A 21,711-nucleotide genomic window follows, 5' to 3' on the forward strand; every position below is an offset into this window, starting at 1 on the left:
GTGTGAGAGTGAGTGTGTGTGTGTGTGTGTGTGCGTGCGTGCGTGCGTGCGTGCGAGTGAGTGACTGATCGAGCTGAATTAACAGATGGAAGCAGATGGTGAGGAATGAGATGGATGGATTTTATTAGGGTCAGAACAGGAGAAAAGCAGATTCCTGTCGGCCTGTTAAACCTCCTGCCCTTTTAGCACATCCTAATGAACTGCTGAAGATGGGATTCAGGATGTTCAAGGATGCAGATGAAGACGAAACACGGACACTGTGCATGAACTGTGGTGTTATAAGGACATGAGGGTGAGTAAATGATGACAGGATGATCTTGTTTGGGTGAACAATCCCTTCAGGAGTGTGAATGACACTGGTTAGATGAAAGTTCAGAGTTCAAAGTTCACTTTCATTTCCATCACGTCAGTATTACGAACAATACTCTACAGAAGAAAAAAAAAACAAGAAAAAGAGAAGTGAATAGGAACCGCAGAAACTGGTGTTTCAGTGCTGTCAGATTGAAGCCTTAACAGTTTTTATAATAGCTGATGATCCTCATCACAGCTGGACCTGAATCTGACTTCACGATAATGGCTGTCGAAGCAAATTACTCTGTTTGGAAATAAGGTAATGCTGAACTGCTGTTGAACAAACGTGTGGGATTAAACTACATTAAATCCATTTTTGCCAGTGTCTTAAATCTGTAAGAGCAAACAGATACGTTTAAACACACTCGCGCACACACACACACACACACACACACACACACTCTCTCTCACTCACTCACACACACACACTCACACACACACACACACACACACACACACTCTCTCTCACTCACTCACACACACACACTCACACACACACACACACACACACACACACTCTCTCTCACTCACTCACACACACACACTCACACACACACACACACACACACACACACTCTCTCTCACTCACTCACACACACACACTCACACACACACACACACACACACACACACTCTCTCTCACTCACTCACACACACACACTCACACACACACACACACACACACACACACTCTCTCTCACTCACTCACACACACACACTCACACACACACACACACACACACACACACTCTCTCTCACTCACTCACACACACACACTCACACACACACACACACACACACACACACTCTCTCTCACTCACTCACACACACACACTCACACACACACACACACACACACACACACTCTCTCTCACTCACTCACACACACACACTCACACACACACACACACACACACACACACTCTCTCTCACTCACTCACACACACACACTCACACACACACACACACACACACACACACTCTCTCTCACTCACTCACACACACACACTCACACACACACACACACACACACACACACTCTCTCTCACTCACTCACACACACACACTCACACACACACACACACACACACACACACTCTCTCTCACTCACTCACACACACACACTCACACACACACACACACACACACACACACTCTCTCTCACTCACTCACACACACACACTCACACACACACACACACACACACACACACTCTCTCTCACTCACTCACACACACACACTCACACACACACACACACACACACACACACTCTCTCTCACTCACTCACACACACACACTCACACACACACACACACACACACACACACTCTCTCTCACTCACTCACACACACACACTCACACACACACACACACACACACACACACTCTCTCTCACTCACTCACACACACACACTCACACACACACACACACACACACACACACTCACTCTCACACACGCACACTCTCACTCACACACACACACTCACTCACTCTCACACACGCACACTCTCACTCACACACGCACACTCTCACTCACTCACACACACACACTCACTCTCACACACGCACATACACACACACTCACTCACTCTCACACACGCACACTCTCACTCGCACACTCTCACTCACACACGCACACTCTCTCTCACTCACTCACTCACTCTCACACACGCACATACACACACTCTCACACACGCACATACACACACTCTCACACACGCACATACACACACTCTCACACACGCACATACACACACTCTCACACACGCACATACACACACTCTCACACACGCACATACACACACTCTCACACACGCACATACACACACTCTCACACACGCACATACACACACTCTCACACACGCACATACACACACTCTCACACACGCACATACACACACTCTCACACACGCACATACACACACTCTCACACACGCACATACACACACTCTCACACACGCACATACACACACTCTCACACACGCACATACACACACTCTCACACACGCACATACACACACTCTCACACACGCACATACACACACTCTCACACACGCACATACACACACTCTCACACACGCACATACACACACTCTCACACACGCACATACACACACTCTCACACACGCACATACACACACTCTCACACACGCACATACACACACTCTCACACACGCACATACACACACTCTCACACACGCACATACACACACTCTCACACACGCACATACACACACTCTCACACACGCACATACACACACTCTCACACACGCACATACACACACTCTCACACACGCACATACACACACTCTCACACACGCACATACACACACTCTCACACACGCACATACACACACTCTCACACACGCACATACACACACTCTCACACACGCACATACACACACTCACACACGCACACACACACACACACACAGGTTTGTTTCTGAGATAAGGAGCTCCTCTCAAACACACCGCTGGACACTGAGGCATTCTGGGAGATTCTGGAAATGAAGTTGACTTTCCTCAAGGGCCCTTCTACAAAAACAAATGCATGCCTCTTATTTCCAGAGCTTACATATTAAAAGATCTGAGCTTCATTTTAAATATGTTCACTGCTAATGAAGCTCATGTTGAGCCTTTGAGATCATCATCATCAACTGACAGATGTCAATCATCTCTCTGTGCATTCATTCCTGCTGAATGATTACACTCTTAGTAGCATGATGGCATGTTTTACAGTGATAAACGGATAGTTCACCCCATAATCACTTACTCCCCCTCACATCGTCCCGAACTAATAAAAGATGATGTTTGGACCCCATTGACTTTCACTGTATGGACTCTCACAGATCTCACACTTCAAGACTTTCTCCGTTTCACTGGATACAGAAACATTGGCTCTCAAACACAGAGACTAACCAGAAACCCCATCAGCGCCGCACAGTTATGATTCTACCGTCTTAAAGTCCTGCGCTGTCCGGAGACAGGAGGGTTTGATGATGTTCATGCAGAAATGATGTTTATTTTCAGACAAAAGCAGCCGCTGTGTAATGTGCTTCTTTAGATCGTGTCAATAGAAACAGGCTTCAAAGACGACTTGCAGCAGTGGCTCCATAATGAAATCGGACTTAATAACAGCATTTGCAAATCTGAACAATACTGCATGATGAATGTGGCTGTATTGATGTCCTCCTGGACGGCCGTGGCACGAAACACACAATGACGTCTTAAAATCACAGGCTCCTATCGAGTCATAGCTCAACAAAAGCCATAATCCGGCTGTGAAAGTGTCTGCTGCGCTGTTTGAGCAGATGATTATGCTGTTGTGTAAGTGGACTAGTTTCAGGGGGCTTTGACATGAAAGGCTTGTTAACCGTGGCTCCAGATGTGTTTGCCCACCCACAAACTCAACAAGCAAAGCAGCAGATAAAGCAGATGAGAGTCATATTAGTCACATTAATACAACGTACACAAAACCACAGCCTCTCCGTGACTCGTCCACTACATTTAAGCTTCAGGAACGCTTAACTTGCTTTAAAACGGACTGATGATAGTTTTCATTAACCAGTTACTATGTATGATATACTGCCATATAACAACATAGGAAACACGTCAGAGCTTAGTAGAAACTTAGAGGCACTCTCTACACGGATACCTATTTGGCAATACATGAAATGTGGATATCTGGACTGAAATGAGCCAGTATGGAAACAGCAGCACCAAACCTACTGTAGTGTGCAGACTAACTAGACAACTTATCAGTCATTTCTTTTTAATTCTTCACAAAGGAGGCAATGCAATAATGCTCTGCAACAAGTGAAGTGAAAACTAAATCAAAGATGGTGCATAGACACAACTGAAATGTCTCCTAAAGCAACATTATTTCAATCAACACTGAATATAATTTGCTTGAGTGAGATCGGAGTGCTCAGATGCTAAACTAACCAGCGCGTGTTGTGACACGTCTGTTTGAAGCTTTAAATGCTTCTCTCAGTGAGACGACGAGGCCCACCAAACATGAGCCACTCAACAGCTGGTCAGGACTGTTTCTGCACCTGCTGAAGAGTTTACTGGACCACAATGAGCAGAGACTAAAGATCTGAAGATGGATTCAGTGAACTGAAGCTCCTGACAGCAGCGTCGCCTCGCGGTCCAACCGACTGACGGATGAGGCTTCACCTGAAACATCACATACAGACACGAGAGACTGAGATCACCGAATCATACATTAACTTCAGAGTTCTGAAGGAGGAATAAAGTTACAGTAGTGACCATGTAAAGAGCTGCTACAGAAGTGAGTGTGTGTGATTTCATGAACTGACTTTGAGCAGGTTAAATCAGTGTCATCTCATTCTGTTCATCTGCATTCTACAACAGCATCTGGTAACACTTTAGTTTAAGGACCAATTCTCACTATTAACTAGTTGCATATCACTAGCATATTGGCTGTTTATTAGAACTAATAAAGCAGATATTAATGTCTTATTCTGCATGACCATGTCTTAGATCCCTTAATCCTTAAAGCCCATATCTAAACTTAACAACAACCTTGCTAACTATTCATAAGCAGCTAATTAGAGTTTACTGAGGCAAAAGTTGTAGTTAATCATTAGTTAATAGTGAGAATCGGTCCCCAAACTAAAGTGTGACCCAGCATTTATTCTTGTATAAGTCAGGTAATTAATTTATACGCAAAACACACAATGTGAACAAAACCAGATTGAACAACTAGTTGTGACTGCAGTGACTCTCATTTGGACACTGAGTTTTGTGAAATCACACAAGCATATGCATGTTTCGTCATTCATTCACAGATGTAGATTCTCCTATCAGCCCGCGGTCTCAAGACATCTGTCAAGAGCAGTTTACTAACCACTGCTGGACGATGAGTGTGCTTTCAAACCAATAGCGACAGAGACAGAGACAGGACACACTCGCCTCTCTCTGTCTTACGACAACACAGCAGCGCTTCCAGAGAGCGGCACACAAAGATTCACGTCCAAGAGACCAACAAAAGCAGCACTTTAAAACCAATAACATCACTGTCTGCCTGTGTGGAGCGCAATATGCCCCAAACTTCATCTACAGCACACTTCTTAGCAGTAGTCTGCAGTCAGACGGCAGGATTCATGGCATTCAGTGAACATGAACACACAGCACAAACATCACACAAACAGCTGTCATCATGCCAAAACTACAGCAGAGTCATGATCATACGAGGAAAAAACAGCCCGCAATGATTCTACAGCGACTGAGTGAAACTCTCAATGAAACGGTCAGGTCTTCTGACAATCAGACACTCTGAGAGATCATATTTAATACATCAAGTGTGGGAAAACGTGCCAGTGTATGTGATGAAGTGTGTGTGTGTGTGTGTGTGTGTGTGTGTGTGAGAGAGAGAGAGAGAGAGAGAGAGAGAGAGAGAGAGAGAGTGCGCTTCTGATGGATCTGTGTGAATCAGCAGGCGTCCCAATCAAACAAGAAACTACAACTAATCAGGAGAGAGCTGCAAATCAAGCGTGAATTAAAGACGAGTTTCCACCCGCCTCTGAAATAGCAGCAGGACAAGGCAAACAAATCAGACAAACAGAGGTCAAGCACAGAGCGGCTCAGACGCTCCCATCACAGACCGATGATAAAGAGATCCAGACGGGATCAGAGAGATCCATGAGAGCCATGCTGAGAATCAGGCTGAAGGAGCGAGTTAACGGATGATATCTGCTTATATGAGGATGATCAGTGTGGGCTGATCGACAACCTTTAAACTAAAAGCACTCTAAAGACAAAAAGAACTTTACAAAATAATGACACCAAAATCAAATGAGCGTTGCATGATGGACACACAGACTCATGTCAGGCTGATGCTTCTCTGTCTCTGAGCCGGACATGTTGAGACATCTCCGTGAGTTTATCAGAGCTTATCTGCTCTTTATTGTGGTGAAGCACCGGAGCTCAGAGAGGTGCTGCTGAGTCCCGGCCCGATCTCTGCTCACACAAAGCATTGTACACTGCTCAATAGTCTTTTGACTGGGACTGATGGGCCTTGTTCACTGCCATCTGGCTGCAGATAGATCACATAAATCACTGCCCCAATCACTGGGCTCCTGCATTCATTACGCATCTGTACACAAAATCAGCCTCTTCATGCCTGTTCACTGCGGCCAGAGAGACACACCAACTGAACACACACACACACACACACACACACACACACACACACACACACACACACACACTGCATGCTCAAAACACACACACACTAACAAACACATACACGCTTTCACACACTCACACTGCATGCAAATACACACACACACACACACACACTCAAACTCAAACCACATGAACAAACTGAGCAAAAAAGATGTGTAATGACTGCCATGCATTTCATCTGAACAGACAGCACTCTGACCTACAGTACTCATTTTAACCTTCTGATTACGCATATGCTGCAATAATAATAATAATAATAATAATAATGATGATGATACGGTGGCCGAGAGAGCTCAACGCGCTGCAAATAGAAAAAACGCCTGCAAATTAAGAAAACATCTTCATCAATTTGCCAACACACGCGCTGAAAATTCTCACAACACAACCAAACAAAGAAACACACTGCAAAAACAATTCTTTATTTGGTTGTGTTGTGAGAATTTGCAGCACCTGTTGTCAAACTGATGAAGATGTTTTCTTGATTTGCTGGAGCTTTTTCTATTTGCATGTGTTTTCTGCAGCGCGTTGAGCTCTCTCGGCCACTGTATGATGATGATGATGATGAAAAACAGTGGATTTACTTGACAATAAAGCCGGATTCATGGTTATTCCCGTTGTTCATTCATGAGGTTTGCATTGCGGGAAACGAGACCGTTTCCCTGATCCCAGCAAACTAAACACAAAAAAATAAAATAACTCCAAAAATCACACATGCACACATGAATTGTTGAGATTTAGCACAAGTGAGGGACATAAAGGGAATCTCCAGCAACAAAAGCGAGGGTCATTACTGTCTGCCGGCTCCTGCTCTGAACGGCTTTCTGAGGTTACTGTAATTACTTCATTCACAGCACAGGATATTAGCATAGCTAAGAGAGCAGTTTATTCAGCGTGGCAGGAGACACATCTGTGTGTTAATGTGGAGATGAGTTATCCAGCGCGGCCAAACACTGATCCCGGCCTGCACCTGACCCACAGCCGGAGCTGCTCGCTCTCCATACATCCGTCTGCTGCAGCTGCTGTGAGCTCCTGTACTGCGATGAGACGGAGACGATGAGATGCTGTTTGCTGTCAGGATGATTGTCAGCCGTTTCTCTTCCTTGTGTAAATCAAGCGTAACATGTGCAGGTCCCAGCAACTCAAACAGTTCAGGGCTCCAGACTGACATCTGAGAGCAGAGGCGGAGCAGGTTTGGATATTACAAGTAAAGATCATTTAATCATAAAACTACTATTATTGTGCATTAATAAGTGCAGTTACTAATATTACAGGTTTATTTCTTGGTAATACATTTGACAGTAAAGCACTGAGCTTGAGTTGGGAAGCCTAGAAAATTTACTTTTATTAACAACAGTAACGTGCAAAGTTTTTATGTAGAAAATTAATATATTCTACTCTTATTAAATGTACCATTATTCTTCTATAGTATCATGTGGAACTGACTTCAGTGATTATAAAAGAAACACTCTTTATGCGATTCAGTCGCAAATCAAAGAAACATTTGTCTTTCGAGGCACTTTGTGACTTTTCTTACTTCATACACACAAGTGCAAAACTTTGACAAAGTTTGATTTCTTGATGATTTGATATTTTATAATAGTTTTTTTGATCATTTTATAATTTCAAAATATAAAGAAAAAAGTAGAAATGAACGACGAATAGGCCAATAAGTGTTCCTCTGCTGCTTATAGTGGTAATTTGATGTCATTTATTTATTTTAATTTTACATAAGCATTTGTTTAACAAAGTATATTTTGGTCATCCCCTTAAAAATAACATTTAAACTGGATCCTTTTTAGAGTTTTAAAGTGCTGGAAACAGTTGTGTGAAATATTTGAAAGTCACTGAAAAGTGCTTGAACTTCTCTCTCAGAAATGAATAATGTAATAACATTCGGCTGTGTCTGCCACATTACGGTTATACTGTACGTTACGTTACGACTTCCAGGTTTTCTGCGTCAGCGCTCTGTTTATAACAGAATTCTGCTGTGAATCAAGCGCTTCTCTCTGGATCTCGTGAGATCAACACTGGCTCCCAAGTAAACCTGTTCTGTTCTGTATTGGTCCGAGCTGATGAACTGCGCAGCTCAAACGAGTAGCTCGGTTTCGTTACGCTTTGGTTTCGTTTGCTGTTTCTCATATGCAGCGCTCATGAGTTGGACAACATGGTGGACGCACCCACACAATTTAGCCGCACCTGCAGAAAAAACGGCCGCAGTCTGGAGCCTAAACTAACCCTAACTGAACAATATAACCAAACCCTCAGTCTGATGAAAACGACATCACAGTTTATGTTGTGATGTCATTTCCACCAGCGATCCTGTCCTTAATGAAGAGTTTTCTACAGTGAGTGAAGCAGTGAGACGACAGAAAATAAAACACAATCAAGGTAAATATCACTGAGCAGAATATTGCTGTCATCAAGCTACAACTGTGTGAGATCATGCAAACAGTGTGAAAACATTAACTGTGTTTAGAATCAGTCATTTCATTCCAAAACAGACTGAAATGTCATTTCAGCCACTGGTTATTAATCACAATCCATAGCCTGAGATGTGCTGAGATGACACTGTGATGCTGCAGAAACAGAACAGAAATGCGTGTTTGTACACTTGTTGAATATTGTTAGAGAGTGAAACAATTATTTACACATAAATACATATCGATGAATCAGTGTGTGTGTGTGTGTAACAGGACTGCATGCAGGACTGTATCCCAGGGTCACTGGATTAAAACCAAAAAAACATTGAGTTTTTAGTATGTAACTCTAGCAGCTACTAAACACATTCAGTCAAAGATGTGTTTTGTGGTTTGCTGTTCCAGGTCTATCAGTCTGCATTTACACTACAACACTAAGTGTTGTAGTGTAAATGCAGACTGATAGACCTGGAACACTACAACACTTAGTGTTTAGATCTATTTTGAGTTTTTTGTTCCATCTCTCTCAACTTTTACTCAAATTGTGAACAGAATGTATACAAAAAGCAATCAAAGAGTGTTTCCTTAATTACTAAAGCTGACAATCCCTCGTTCAGCACGAGATCCCTGAGATGCGCACTCTCACCGAAACTCCTCTGATAATCAATAACAGCAACAGCACTGCAGCTGCATCTTAAACACCTCTGATCTCACTCACCAGATCTACTCAAGCACACACATGCCTTGTGTTGAGTCTAACGCAGCAATTTCCACCAAAGAGTGACACGTTTGCACCCCAGCTACTGACACATCACAAACAGGTGTGTACGTGCAGTGTTTTGTCATCACACACTCTCTCACACACACACACACACACACACACACTCACTGTATGATCTTGAGCAACTCCTGAAAGATCCATGAAAACGCAGCAGCAGCTACAGAGCAAAAGTGTGTGTTCTGTGAACATGTCCAAAAAAACGTGGATTGCATCCCGCTCAGGACAGAGAGGATCGCTGGGAATCATCTGCGACCCGGACGAGTTTGAGTGGCCACATGAACACACGAGGATATACTGACCAATGATCCCAATAACAGCTGGACAACGGCAGGAAGTTACTAATTAAAGACACAAATGTGCTTGTTGCTGTGTTCTTATAACGTTTTTAGTAATGTAAAAACAACATACGTGATGTGTGCTGTGAAAACGCCTCGGGAAACATGACTCTGGATGTCATTACTGCACTAAAGGCCGACCCGCTGGGGGCAGAGAAATGCGCTTGAGTCAGAATACAGGATCTCAGTGACCTGAGAGGAGTCACATCTAAAAACTCAACCCAAGCATCATTAGATCATGCCATGTAGAAAGGACAGTTTTATACAGTAGCTCTCTTGGATCAGGCTGCAAGCAGAAGAAATAAATAAAACATACACTTTTGTATATATACACTATCATTAGTGTTTTATATATATATATTGGTAACTGATCAAATGTCTGTATCAGCACACTGCTGGCTGCTTAATGCATCATCTACACTCATAAAACACAGATCAACAGCAGCAGTGAAAAAGTGGCATTTATAGAAGCCGAAAGCATCAAATATTTAAAGCCCATCACCTTTCGTTCCTCTACATCTCTCTCTCTTTCATTAATGAGGAGCTTCTGAAATGGCCTTGATTACAGCAGCTCTGATCCGTTACAGTAACGCAGTGTCAGACCGAGACCAGAGACCGGTGTGGATTTGGCGGGTTTCTGTGATAGAGTCGCATGAGCTCAAACTTTAATGATGTCATTAAAACACCACTTCCTGTTCCTGTTCAACAGCACTACGATATCGCTCATCTCTTTCTGCTGTTCATTTTACATCTTAGCTTTAGTCTCATAATAACCTCTCTCTCTCTGGAATGCAATGCCCACACATTATAACCACAATAACATCTACTTTAAATACATCTTAAACACAGCTTCCTCTTACCTTGTGGTCATAAGGCTTGTACGAGTGGAAGAGGGCAGAGAGCTCTTTGGTTCTTTGTTTCTTCTGTGAAAGAGAAAAACAACCATACGTCAGTGCTAATTAATTGAAGAAAACTTCAGTGAGCTCTGAAGGCCAAACCTAGTGACATGAAGACATCCGACAGTGGAACGAAGAACAAACACTTAAAGGGATGAACATGAGGAAATTTGCCCCCGAGACCTCTGCGTTTCTCCCAGAAGTGCCTATAAAAGCTCATCCGTCCTTAATTTGTAATGAAATGCAAACGCTGAGCATTGAGGAGATGTATGATGGCTTTTAATGCAGTCACGAGTCAAAGAAAGGCTAATTATGAGCGATTATGCAGCGTCTCGCTGAAGAGAAGTCATGTTTCACAGCCAGTGGTGACGTGAGGAGAGTTACTCTATAATACACACATCACATACGTGCCTCATGAGTGATTTCACATCACGTCACTAATGAGAGAGTACGGCTGTATAAACTGAAAAACAGTAAGTGATGTCTGAAAACAATTAAACAGAACAGAAACCAGCAGCACAAACACGAACATTTTAGACTCTTAACTACCCATGTTATGTTGAATAACCAATAGTTAAAATGTGCATGAATGTATAACTTAAGTACATGAAGTGCATCTTAAATACCAATCATTATTTCATTTAGGTTGGTGGGTTATTTTTACGTTAGCTGTGCTAGAATAAACTGATCAAGTACTTCATGTCAGCTACACATTTATCTGTTTCACACTAGAGTTTGACATGCTTCATGTGACACCAGACATCATAACATTAGAACTTGCTGTCAATCCGTTCATTAAATCTGAATTTAAACATTCTCGCTGTGGTTTTTGACGTCTGTCATAGCTGCTGATTCTCAAGAACAGGACAGTATTTCATCGGTTCTTCAAAGTGGAATTTATGTACAGATCAGTGAGGCATGACTACATTTTTGACATTATTTCTGTTTTATCATAAACTAAAGCAAAGCACTGAATTGACAGTTCTAATAATAACAACATACAGTGGAAAAACTGCATATCTTCTTGGAAACGACAGAAATAATTCTGCATTCGGTGTCTAATCTGCCCAAAACCAATCATCACAAAAATCAGAACGGTCTCCAATATAACATAAAAGCCAGAAACATTTCAGCTCATGAGATCTGCAGACGCACAGTGCTGAAATCCCCCTCCTGAAGCAGTGAGGTCTGATATACTAGATCACAGATGAACAGAGAACACAAAAAATGAGCTCAGACCACCAAACAGCTCAGCAGAAGAGAATTCATGCCCACACCTGCCTAATCTACATCTCACAGACACCTGCGCTGTCTGTGCCCTGTGACTCCATCTCTCTCCGTGTTTCTCCACCTCACCTCAGCTAATCAGACCAGGGCCTTCTTGACACGGAGAGCGCAGAAGCTCAGGGTTACGAGCAGCTCCCCGCTGGATTAGCTCCATAACTCCGGACTCCAGCTGCAGAGGAAGAGAACCTAGCAGCTACGCTATTCACATTCATCCACTCAATCGATGTTGGAGTGATCTTTTCTCCTGCAGCACACCTTCTGGAGAGAACGAGAGGTTAGCGAGGTCAGAGATAACCAAGCTTCAGAGAATACGCTCGACCCTCCTCAAATCACACATCTTCATTCGGGGGAAAAATAGTAACGGAATTTGATCAAAAAAGATGAACCCGAGTGACCTTGAGAAACTCAATATTTCAGTCTGAGATTACACCGGCCCCAAAGCAAATCATCTCGATAAGCCAAAGAACCGCTTTCCCCCTTTATTTGAAGTCGTCGCTCAGCTTCACAGATGACGTGCAAGAGCAAGATGGACAAAAGCCACTGCAGGTTTTCAATGGGTTTCCATTTGACTCGAGCAGGTCTAAATGAGACAATCATAACTTGTGATGCTGTACAGCAGGGAATCAACACATTTCCATACAGTTCCTCGTCCGCTGGGGCCTCGCATGGACTCATGAACACAGCAGTCAGAGGCTTCTGTCAGAAGTGACTGAAGTTACAGCGAGACAGAAGGACAGTTCACTGGACCTCCGACAGGAATATGAGCTCTGCAGAGCGTGTTGGGAGTCGTTCTCGTTACACAACGTGTGTATCAGCCGCTGTGTGTCTATAAATACTCAACAGTATGAAGAAGAGCCGCTCCAGATCAGTGCTTGATCGTGTGCTGGACGTGCTCATGTGCGGCTTGGCTTTGCACAAAGCGTGAAAACGTCTCCGGCAGATGGAGATCATATAGAAGCATGTTGCTATTCATAAATCCAAACCGAACGCGCATCTGTCACCTCAACAACGATGAAGGATGACACCTCGTATACTGTCCATCTGCTCCACTCACAACACAAACACATCACATTTGTGTATTTGGCAGATGCTTTTATCGAAAGTGACTTACTGTGATAATGAAGCAAACTTCTGTTTGAAATGTTCGCCACTGCTTACTGTTCCACATACACTACTGTTCACACGTTTGTTGTAGGCAAGATCTAACAGTAAAATGGTAATATTATAAAATATTACTACAATTTAAAACAGCTGTATTTCTGTGATGCGCAGCTGTATTTTCAGCATCATTACTCCAGTCTTCAGTGTCACATGATCTTCAGAAATCATTCTAATATGCTGATTTGCTGCTCGAGAGACATTTCTGATTATTATCAATGTTGAAAACAGTTGTGCTGCACAATATTTCTGTGGAAAACGTGATACATTTTATTTTTCAGGATTCACAGATGAATAGAAAGTTCAGAAGAACAGCATTTATTTGAAATTGAAATCTTTTATAACATAAATATTTGTACTGTCACTTTTGATCAATTTCATTTGAAAGTATTTTTCAAAAACTTTGTAAGTGGTTTAAAACAGTGTAGGCAGTGAGCAGGACGCTAATATTCTATTCTTAATTACAACGCGAGAAACACGACCTTAATGACACGTCTCCATGTGCTGTTGTGTTCAGAGACGCTCTCCTCCACAGGAAGTGCAGTGATGTCACTGTCTGTTCCCATCATGCCTTGCATTCACAGTCAGTCTCACTGACTGCACGAGATCTCAGGATCTGTCGCTTCACCCACACCAATCCTGCTGACACGAGCCAGAATCGACTTCAAACAGTCTGAGATGACACACAGGGCAGATAACAAGCCAGCTGTAGATCTGGACACTTCTCCATGGTGACTGAGAACCGGCTAAATGATGGAAATGAAGAGTCAGTTTTTGCCCAAGTGTGAGCGACTCCGGCTTAGTTGTTGTTTTGTTCCAGTTTTCCCCATGAAGCTGGCATCGGTCGCTCCAGGCCTCGCCCATCTGTCTTTGTTTTAAGATGAATGTGTTTTCACATGTGCTGGGTATTCCTCACCGATCCCTGCGCAAAACCAGCAGAAGCTTTGAATCCAAATCCCCTTAACTCTGACTGGAGGACGCTGCCTAATTTCCCCTGGTTAAAGACAAGCTGTCACGGTAAACACCTGTCTGGCTGGTAAGAGCAGCATTCCAGGAGATCATTCTAATTTATCTCCGCTAACCCTTCCCTCACGCAGGAGTAATTATGCCAGTCTGGAGGCTCACAGGTTTTCCAGCTCTGCCCGCGTGCCAGATCTGCTCGTCCTGAGCGACTGTCTGACGCTGATAACGCGAGGTAATCCATTACGCTCACAGACCCATTCATCACGCGGCGGCGGCTGGGCCTCAGCTATGAGACAGGCTAAACGTGCTGAGAAACCAAAGCGCTTGGACAGCCCAACCCTTCGGCCCTAGACAGACATCTGGAAGTGTTATTAATGCACCGTCCCTCCAGAGCTGACCATCTCTGACGAGCCTGCTAGAGGGATGCAGAAGGTGTGCCAGGTGTGTCTGGGACGTCCCCGAAGACCATCCACTAAAGCTGCACGCCTTGACCCCGCTGCCATGATGGGATCGGTCCCTCCATACACGAGCACCATGTGCACAAGAGCTCCATCACAAACACCAAGACAAAAGGACAGTGAAAACACTCTTACTGGAGCTCACATTGAATCAGAGGACGCTGATGCTCACGAGAGCCATACCAACCACTGATACACAAAGAACAAGGTGTGGATAGAAAACCCAGCACGAATCCCCCTCCTCTGATAGTTCCAGCTTCATTAGTCAGTATAATTGTTTCAGTGGGGTCTAATCGCTGAGAAACTCCATAAGGCAGTCACATCTGGGAGACGTCTGCCTACAGCTGCATTACATAACAAAGAGTAATCGACAGGAAGATTCACATTTACCCGTCATCTGGAAGCATGTTAACAGGTAAAGGTGATTGACAGTGGGTCCTGGTACTGTTACCAGGTCATGCTTCAATTATTCATTATCATTATCAGCAGTCTGTCATGGCCATCAGATGTGATATTATTAACAATAAACTCAAGCTGTCCTTTACAACATTTCAATAGTGTAATGGGTCACACTTTATTTTAAGGTGCAATTCTCGCTATCAACAAACTATTAACTACAAATTTTGCCTCAAACTTCTAATTTGCTGCTTATTAATAGTTAGTAAGGTAGTTGTTAAGTTAAGGTATGGGGTAGGGTTAAGAATGTAGAATATGGTCATGCAGAATATGTGCTTTATAAGTACTAATAAACAGCCAATATGTTAATAATAGGCGTGCTAATAAGCAACTAGTTATTAGTGAGAATAGGTCCCTATACTAAAGTGTTACAGTGTAATGCAGCTGAAATTACGCAAGAATCCAAAAAGCCATTCACATGTTCGTACTGTAAACGTAGAGTATTTAACACTTACACATCAGTCTAAAGCCAGTTTCATTATTCAACTATGAACAGCTAAATGAGCTGATAATACAAGTGCAAGATTTTCAAAAGAAAGAAAAAACAAAACAAATATCAATCTGAGTATTTAGTCAGTAAGTCTAAGTGAGTGAACGAGTGGGAAAGAGAAATGCAACCAAGCAGCAGTATGAGACGTACATCAAGACACTGTATTCATCTAGACAGTCTGGTAAGAACCTCACATTGTATGAAGGTCCAAAGAAATGAAATGTGAGTAAGGTAGAAAGCGTTGGGTTAAGCTGAAGGCATTTACAGAATCAAATGTTACCCCAGCATGAAAAAACCTTAAACAGATCTATAGTAAATAGACAATTCAGAAAATGTGTTGCAAACATGACTAATGGGATATTTTTCATGGAGGACATGTAAAGCATGTTAGAATAAATAAAAAACACAAACTTGATTTATAATCTCATAAGATTAGGAGCACTCATGAAAACTAGCTATGATCAATAGCATTTACTGATTTATTCAATTTACTGAAACCTTTAAATTGACATGTTTTGCTTGATGTGTGCAGATCCTGTTCTCTGTTTGTCATAATAGACAGAACTGAGCACGAGAAGAACCGCTTGTTGACATCTCACCATGTGCGCTGGAACCTGCTCCATCTTGGCCGCTGGAGTCCCAGGTCGCGGGTAGAACTGGTTGATGAAGAGGCTGGGAAAGCGGTACTGCCTCACCAGCTCCATCGTCTGCTCAAAGTCCTCGTCCGTCTCACCTGGAAAACCGCAGATGATGTCTGTGGCAATAGTGATGCCAGGAACCCTACGGGAGACAGACACAGTGTGATGATGAAACAAACACGAGAAGTGTTACATAAAAAGCAGCTTTTTGCACATGAGTAGCCTCATGAGAACAATCCTATACTGCCTGAATTTAGAGCACTCAGCGTGAAAACGGTCTGTGCAACACAATGCAGTCACTGCAGATAGTGAATGTGATTGTGTGTGTTCTCACATGTCTCTCAAGAACCTTATTAGCAGCCTCAATAACCATCGACTACTGGCCACCGCTCTGATTAAATTAGGATCTCTACAAAGGAATCAGTTCATTGATTTCTTAGTGCATGCATTATGTGATCATTGATCTTTAACCAACAGGAAACAAAACAACCAGGAAGCTGGATTCTGAGCGAGCAGCTCAGTGTGGTCAGTAATGTGTCAACTTTTGAAAACACAGCTGGCATTTATCAGCCAATCAAATGCATGAATCCTGAACGGGAAGAGCTCAGATGATTTTAAACATTATGGGAAGTGCAAAAAAATATCTAGAAGAACAGGTTGAAAAAAACCTGTTCTTACTTGACATCTGAAACACTCATGAGATATTGGTGCTTGATGGCCTGAACATGTGGAGGAAATGACTGCCGTCAATGAAACATAACCACTGTATTTCCTGATATCTGCTAGATCTTCTTTCCTCATCATATTATTCCATTATCCACTATTAATGTTCCTGTGGCTCAGTGGTAGAGCATTGTGTTAGCGCAAAGGTTGTGGGTTCAATTCCCAGGGAACACACATACTGATAAAAAATGTATAGCCTGAATGCACTGTAAGTCGCTTTGGATAAAAGCGTCTGCTAAATGCATACATTTAATTTTTTTTATTTAATTATTCAGCCACACCGCTTTCATAACTCTCACCTCCACACATATATTTATCTCCACTTATTGGCCTCGTCCACCATAATGCTAATTCTTAACTACACTGGGGTTCTCTTTATATTTCTGGCAGATAACTCAAACCTATTTATATAACTCAAGCGTTGGCCTTCATTAATATTCACGAGGACCTGTAGGCATTAATGTGTCTGGCTCTTCCCAAAGGAAGAGTTACTGATGGGCACGGTGGAGGGGGTCCAGGTGTTAGCAGGGCACGCTAATATGAATTCTGACGCTTTTTCCCCCTTCCATCTCTCGTTTGTTTCAGCGACTCCATTTCAAACAATAGGCTTTAGTACCAGAGGAAATTCACCATCAGAAAAGCCTCCCCGAGCTCTGCCAGCAGCAACTTCTACAAACCCAAACGCCTCGACCCACAGCCAATGTGATGGAAAACAGTCAGTTCTAGGATATGACCAACAGGGAGTCTGGTATCAGTGGAGCAGTGCTGGAAAGCATACAACATCATTCCATTACAAAGAGGTTATTTGCCTGAGAATGATTAAAAAAACAACAACAGAACAAACAGAAGACCAACAAAATCAATGAGTAAACATTCTCATACTGAACACTGTTATGCACTCGAGGATGCCTTAATCTGGTGAAGAAACGAGTTAAGGCTAGTGCTGGTATAATCTGGTCTGATCTGCTCTTTCTGTCTTTCTTTTTTGTGGAATCCACTGGTCATTTCTTTCCATCATGTGAATGAGTGGGGACACAAAAGCCTCATGTAGGTTTCATGAGTGTGGACATCCACATCTTTCCGTGCCATGACCTAACAACCTAACCGAAGGCATAGAGAGACGGCACTGATAAGTTCATTTCAAAATGGACAAAAAAGAAAACCTTCAACATGATGATTTTTGGCAAGGCACTCTTCTTGACATGAAACCTTTTGGGCATTGGGTCCATTTGGGTCTAATCAAATGGTTCTGATCCACTACTGGAACAAGTGCACACAGTCCTTCCTTAAGAAATAATTCTGTGTTAGTTCAGGACATAATTGATCTGAACATCTCAGGATGACACAACAGCAAATTCGAAGTGCATTAGAGGAATCACACACTTCACGACTCCTCATCTTCCAGTCTCGAGTGAAGAAGCCTTGATAGTTCATCAGCAAGCACTGCACTGGAGAGCCAGCGTGATGGACTACTTCCCTCTAAATCCATTATGTTTCCCAGCCTCTCCATCCTTCTGTGGAGACGGACTAAAGAAAAGAAGAAAGCGAATGACTGAATTGGATCCTCTAAAGCGAGCAGACCCTTTCGGCGTCTGCTATCCCACAATGGTTGCCGGTGTGTGCTGGCAGATGGAGGCCCTTTGATGCTTTGTTGGCTTGTTGGACATGATTGCACGCCACTTCGTTTTTGGGCTTATTAGAAAGCCTCACTCAGGGGTTACAGTCACAGCCCACAGCAGCTCCCGTCCCTCACATACGTGCTGTGTAGTCAGTTACAGCCAAGCGAACGCCTCAGACCTGAACTACAAAACACTGACATGAAAGGCAGAGGTCTCAGCCTGGAGGAGATCCAGAAGTGCAAATGTTGCAAAGCAGTTAATTAGATGCATTGAAGGAATATAAATAGCAGCCGCCACAGGAACTGCTTTCACAATGACCGTCCTAGATGCTTGAATAGTACATGCTGGCAAACAAACACAGTCTTGTTTGTTAATCAGCCACACAATCAGAAACGCACACACCAACCAAGTGGACCCTGATTGAGAGAATGGGAACATTTAATTGGAAACAAAGTAGCGAGAGTGACAAGTGGCACACTGTTTAAGAGTGTGTGAGCATTAACAAGCATCTCAATGTCCAAAGGCCACACAAAACAAATGAGAAGTGCACAAATAATGGCTTTAGCACACGACAAAGTAAAGGGCACAGTTCTCAGGAACCAGAAATGCAACCGAGCAACCCCAGTTACAGAACCTTGACGCTCAGGTGAATCAAATGAAAAGAAACAGGAGACCCGAGACAGTCTCCAGCTCTGCTCCAGAATGGACACTATGTGTTTTGGGGTCAAGGTTTGGTGGATGGGTAAAAGTTTCTCCTGTATCTCTCAGCCCATCAATCTCTTGTGCCAGAACCTTTTGGCCCCTTTTCATGCAGTGGATCCAATTAAGGTCTGGCATGAAGCTGGAAGAAGCCACGTGCTGAGCTCGTCCTCATGGCTGAAGTGCTGGGTCAACGGCAGGTCTTGCAAGAATAGATCAAGCAAGCTTTCTCAAAAACACTGCATCCGTTTCCTATAAATTCAGTAAAATCTTTCTACTGAGCAGTATGTACCTGTGTTGTGTTTATGTATTGAGGGTGCTGTGATTGAGAGCAGTGCAGATGGACCATTCAGGATTCTAGATGGGACTATTTCATACTCTGTGGAGCTCAGGCTGGGACGGCCCAGCAGATTCCCCACTGAGAGTTGCTGTGCATCAGCTGGAATCAGACCTAATGAAGGGTAACCTGCCCATGTCACTCCTGACAGCACAACATCAAGTGCTTCGCATTCTGCATAGAATCTCAATCATAGAATCAAGTAAGGAATGCTTAAAAATATGAAAATGATAAATGCAAAAAGGGCCGTCTCAATCAAAGACTGCATGGATTTCATGGCCATTTACAGTATATAGTCCAGTCTTTTGTAAATTTTTCAATAATGCACATTCAAACTCCTTGGAGGGAAAATGTTCTTTTTTTCTTGAGATAGTGTAATGAGTGAATTTGAGTGTTTGAATAGAAGGTATCTCAGCCTGCATAAATCCAGATCCTAGTGTTGTCTTACGGTCACATATGCCACAGGCTCTGACTGTCCACGAGAGCTTCATGTTAGATTGAGCCTGGATGTGGGAAATGCACATGAGCAGAGCTGGAACTTTCATAAAATTAATCTATTCCAGTGTACAGAAGAGACACGAGAGGTCCTTCAGCTAACTTCCCTTCAGGTAATGTGTGATGAGAGCAGGCTCATCTAAGAGCAAACAACAGAATTCACCATTCAAACACACACTGCCTTTCACTCCCTGTTTACACTTTATTCCTACCTGCACTTAAACTCGCTGCAGAACGTTTCCCAGCGGGGCTTAAATCCATTTAATTAAAAGCTACTGGATATCGTCAAACTTTGAATTAGATTGGCAAGTGTGGGTTTAGAAGGCTCTATGAGAAGAATTCACTCTCAGCAGTGAATTATTCTAATTTCTTTGTTTGCGGAGGCTCTGAATGTGTGGGGCGGTGTAAGATCCTTCTCCCGGCGTGAAGCTGCTTTCAGAGGTGTGTATTTACACAACAGATGTACGAGTGCGCTCGGGATGAAATGAAGGCGCAAACAACGGGACGGCCCGGCTAAAATAAAAGGAGTAGGGATAAGAGACAAGGCAATCTGTGAAGTAAACATTTACTCATTCATCCAGCATAGCAGGAGCCGCTCCCCATCTGCGGGCTGCCAGCGTGCTTGTCTCTGCCCAGCGAGAGCGGAGCAGGCCACATGTGAAGGGGAAATGTGGAGCCCGCCGGCACTGCTGTGGGTGGAGGAGGAAGAGTGTAGAGTAAGCAAGCGATCCGCCTGAAGAGCCTCCTCAGAGAGGGAAATAACCACGGGAATGTGCCATTCAATTCACAGAAATTAAACCTTTTCATTTCAGTCTCCTAGTGACAAGGAATTTAACATTTAGTAGTTTCTCTCTGAGTTTTTTATAGCTGATTCCTGAACAATGTTCTAATCAGACAATTTTACATCTTCATTTGTAAAGTAAAGAGGGTTTCTTCTGGCTGTCTGTTCCATGTTCGGTCTACAGCACACAGATATATTGATCTGACAGAGGAAGAGCAGAATTACACAGATCATTCACACACTTCAGAGGGAAAGTGAGTGCAGGATCTCCAGCCTGAAGGGTTGAATATGGCATATCACCTGCATAAAACACACCAGCGCTCACCTGTAAGTATGGGTGTTTCATATTCGAACACATCTCACTGCTGAAGGCCTTGAGTTAAAATCCGAATTCAGCTCACTGCACATACATGATCATGAACGTTAGATGAAACGCTGAACGTACAGTACATCACTCTCAGAGAACTGCAGCAGATGTGTGTAGGAGTGACGTTCTGATAGATCGTATTTATCTCACTCTGCTTATTACGAAAGGACACACACACACACTCACACACTCATACACACACACACACACACACACACACACACACACACACACACACACACACT

At 43.3% G+C, this 21,711-nt stretch overlaps 1 protein-coding gene across 5 annotated transcripts in view; it reads right to left on the reverse strand.

Annotated features, from left to right (window-relative positions):
- Nucleotides 1–21,711, reverse strand: part of cdkal1 (CDK5 regulatory subunit associated protein 1-like 1) — a 243,364-nt gene that overhangs the window by 33,179 nt on the left and 188,474 nt on the right. For all 5 annotated transcript variants that reach the window (XM_016454129.1, XM_016454125.1, XM_016454128.1 and 2 more), the window contains exons 11-12: nucleotides 16,407–16,587; nucleotides 10,960–11,022 (exon numbers count right to left, since the gene is read on the reverse strand). In XM_016454129.1, the coding sequence (XP_016309615.1) occupies nucleotides 10,960–11,022; nucleotides 16,407–16,587 (244 nt within the window). The remainder of the gene's footprint in view (nucleotides 1–10,959; nucleotides 11,023–16,406; nucleotides 16,588–21,711) is intronic.

The sequence above is a fragment of the Sinocyclocheilus anshuiensis genome, unplaced genomic scaffold, assembly GCF_001515605.1.
Source record: "Sinocyclocheilus anshuiensis isolate Anshui unplaced genomic scaffold, SAMN03320099.WGS_v1.1 scaffold187, whole genome shotgun sequence".
In the NCBI taxonomy this organism is placed as follows: domain Eukaryota; kingdom Metazoa; phylum Chordata; class Actinopteri; order Cypriniformes; family Cyprinidae; genus Sinocyclocheilus; species Sinocyclocheilus anshuiensis.